Source organism: Apteryx rowi, unplaced genomic scaffold (assembly GCF_003343035.1).
Source record: "Apteryx rowi isolate R43461 unplaced genomic scaffold, aptRow1 scaffold_1408, whole genome shotgun sequence".
Taxonomy (NCBI): Eukaryota; Metazoa; Chordata; class Aves; order Apterygiformes; family Apterygidae; genus Apteryx; species Apteryx rowi.
The window spans coordinates 24,112-27,067 of record NW_020447651.1 but is presented as its reverse complement, the minus strand read 5'-3'; the positions used below and the strand labels follow the sequence as shown (position 1 = coordinate 27,067).

At 51.9% G+C, this 2,956-nt stretch overlaps 1 protein-coding gene across 1 annotated transcript; it reads right to left on the bottom strand.

Annotated features, from left to right (window-relative positions):
- Positions 1-121: 121 nt before the first annotated feature.
- LOC112962025 (olfactory receptor 14A16-like) lies at positions 122-1,081 on the bottom strand. Its single transcript, XM_026057856.1, has one exon. The coding sequence runs from the start codon at positions 1,079-1,081 to the stop codon at positions 122-124; it is 960 nt and encodes a 319-aa protein (XP_025913641.1).
- Between the last annotated feature and the right edge of the window lie 1,875 nt (positions 1,082-2,956).

The window sequence follows — 2,956 nt, the reverse complement described above, 5'->3', positions numbered from 1 at the left end:
AATGAATCCAAGCGTTTTTGCAGCAACATAATAACAAATACTACTGATAATAATAATAATAGTAATAATGAAAATACAGTGAACAAACAATGCTCACTTCTAGCATGGGATACAGGGGGAGTCATMTGTGGAAAGAAATGGCAATGTTACCACTGCTGAAAAATGTCCATGAAATCACTTTCCTCAGGGCATCTTTGAGCTCCTTGTTCCTCATGCTGTAGATGAGGGGGTTCACTGTTGGAGGCACCACCGAGTATAGAACAGCCACCACCAGATCCAGAGTTGGGGAGGACAGGGAGTGAGGCTTCAGGTAGGCAAACATGCCTGTACTGATAAACAGGGAGACCACGGCCAGGTGAGGGAGGCACATGGAAAAGGCTTTGTGTCGTCCCTGCTCAGAGGGCATCCTCAGAACGACTATGAAGATCTGCACATAGGAGAGCACAATAAAAATAAAACACCCAAACATTAAACAGGCAGTAACTACAATAACCCCAACTTCCCTGAGGTAGGAGTCTGAGCAGGAGAGCTTGAGGATCTGGGGGATTTCACAGAAGAACTGCTCCACACCATTGCCTTGGCAGAGTGGTATTGAAAATGTGTTCGCAGTGTGCAGGAGAGCATTGAGAAAACCACTGCTCCAGGCAGCTGCTGCCATTTTGGCACATGCTCTGCTGCCCATGATGGTCCCATAGTGCAGGGGTCTGCATATGGCTACGTAGCGGTCATAGGCCATGACTGTGAGAAGAGAATACTCTCCTCCAAACAAGAAGGCTAACAGAAAGACTTGAGAAGCACATCCTGAGTAGGAAATGGCCCTGGTGTGCCACAGGGAATTGACCATCGATTTGGGGACAGTGGTGGAAATGGTGCCAAGGTCAAGGAGGGAGAGGTTGAGGAGGAAGAAGTACATGGGGGTGTGGAGGCGGTGGTCGCAGGTTACAGCTGTGATGATGAGGCCGTTGCCCAGGAGGGCAGCCAGGTAGATGCCCAGGAAGAGCGAGAAGTGCAAGAGCTGCAGCTGCCGTGTGTCCGCAAATGCCAGGAGGATGAACTCGTTGAGGGAGCTGCCGTTGGGCATGTGGTATCTCCAGGCATGGGGGACTGTCGAAAGAGGAAAAGACATTAAGATAGGAGAGACTTTTAAAGCAAAGAACCCCCCCAAATGTTGCAGTTCTCATACAACCCCCTGCCTGACACTGCCTCTCTCTTTACTGAGAGGATCTTTGTGCAGCTCCCTTGCTAGAGCTCCTCTTTGCACTGGCTGAGTGTGGTGCTGTGAGGAGCAGGGGCCTCTGCCCATGGGCTCCAGAGGAGTCAGTCCTGCTGTAAAGCAGTGGGTATAGGGGAATGGGAGTGACTAGCTTTGACATTCACAGTTTCTGTCAAATGAAATCCACTCGCCTCATGGAAGGACTTTTCAGCATCTTCACTCCCAATTCTAAAGAATGAGGTTTGAGGAACAGAGTTTTAGGGATTTTTAAATAGTGTTTATTTTCTTTTAGATGTCGTTGTCACACCTCGGGAGTGTTCCTTAAAGGCAGAAATTCTCAGCATTGCTACTGTGAGTTCTGAGAAGATCGGATTCATTGTCACCTACTACAGAGAGAGGACATCTTGTCTGTCTATCAGTCTTGTTCCCAGGTGTCCTGTGCTCGCACCTCTTTGAGTGAAGGATGATGTTACCCCCAAAAGAAACCAGCCGCTGCTGAGAGCAGAGGACTCTAGTTTCAAAGTGAAGATGTCCAACCTTCTCTGCCTTTCTCGGGGCACCTGAGGGAGGTCTCCACACTCCCCTTCTAGCCAAGGACACACAGGGCTCTTTTCAGATGCCCATATACAGCCTCCCACCACCAGCTCCATACTCTCAGTATCTCTGCACCTTCCTCATGGGTCTCTCAGATATCACAGAGGTGCTATGAGACAGCAGTGCCTTTCTGGAGGGCAGCTCGCAGCCTGGCAGGACACCACAGGGAAACAGTGAAAGGACCGTTAGGACTGAAGATGGGCTCTCCTTAAGGGAGAGTCAGCTCATTTCCCAGCCCCACAGACTGCATTTCCTGGAGCTGCACATGTTAGAAGGGGGCTGGGGAAATCTCATTTCCATTCGGACCCCTCTGTTCCACAGCTTGCAGCACTGGTGTCTGAACTGCAGCTGAAAACCCATCAACCCCAGGGAGCCCGAGAGAAGAACAGGAGCAGCATGGAGAGGAGGGGAAACAAGGAGCAGCACCATGATCCTGCTGCCAAGGGAGGCAAGGAGAGAGAGGCAGACGGGCACTCGGGAAAGTCTTCCCTTGCCCAGCTGGGCATGCCACCTGGCAGACAGCGACATTTGCAGGGCAGTTGCTCTCAGCCCCTTTGTCGGGCAGCAGTAAATGGGCCCATAGCAGGAGAGAGGCCCCTCTCCTCTGCTGGAGGTCTGGCTGCAGAGGAGGTGGCTCATGCCCTGGACCCCATGGCTGCCAGGGCAGAGGCCCTGCTGGGTGGGAGAGGAGACACAGGGGGCTTGCACAGAGGAAGGTGTCTGCATCRGAGGGCCTGACCATGACTTGCCCAAATCCATCATCCCATGATTTTTCTGTTCGCAACTCCCTCTCCTTCCCTGCCCATTTTTCCTACCTGGAGCTGTCCCTGCTGCCTGGAGCTTTCTCTGTCCCAACACCATTTCCCTGTCGGTGCTCACAGACCTTGTCCCACCCTCTGTGTGCTCAGGTCTGCCATACAGAAACCTTCCAGGACTGAGACCTGGGCAGGGGCATCTCTGTGCTTGCAGGTCCTAAGGAGCAGGTCACATAAACCCTGAGGAAGCCATGAAGGTGATGCTGGTGTTGCTGTAGGTGGAGGTGGGGTTGAAGGGGTTTGCTGGGCTTTCTCACAGACTTATTGAACTCTGAGAGTGAAGGTTTGTGAGTCCCAGKCCCTTGACAAACCAGCAAACTCTTTCCTTTTTCCT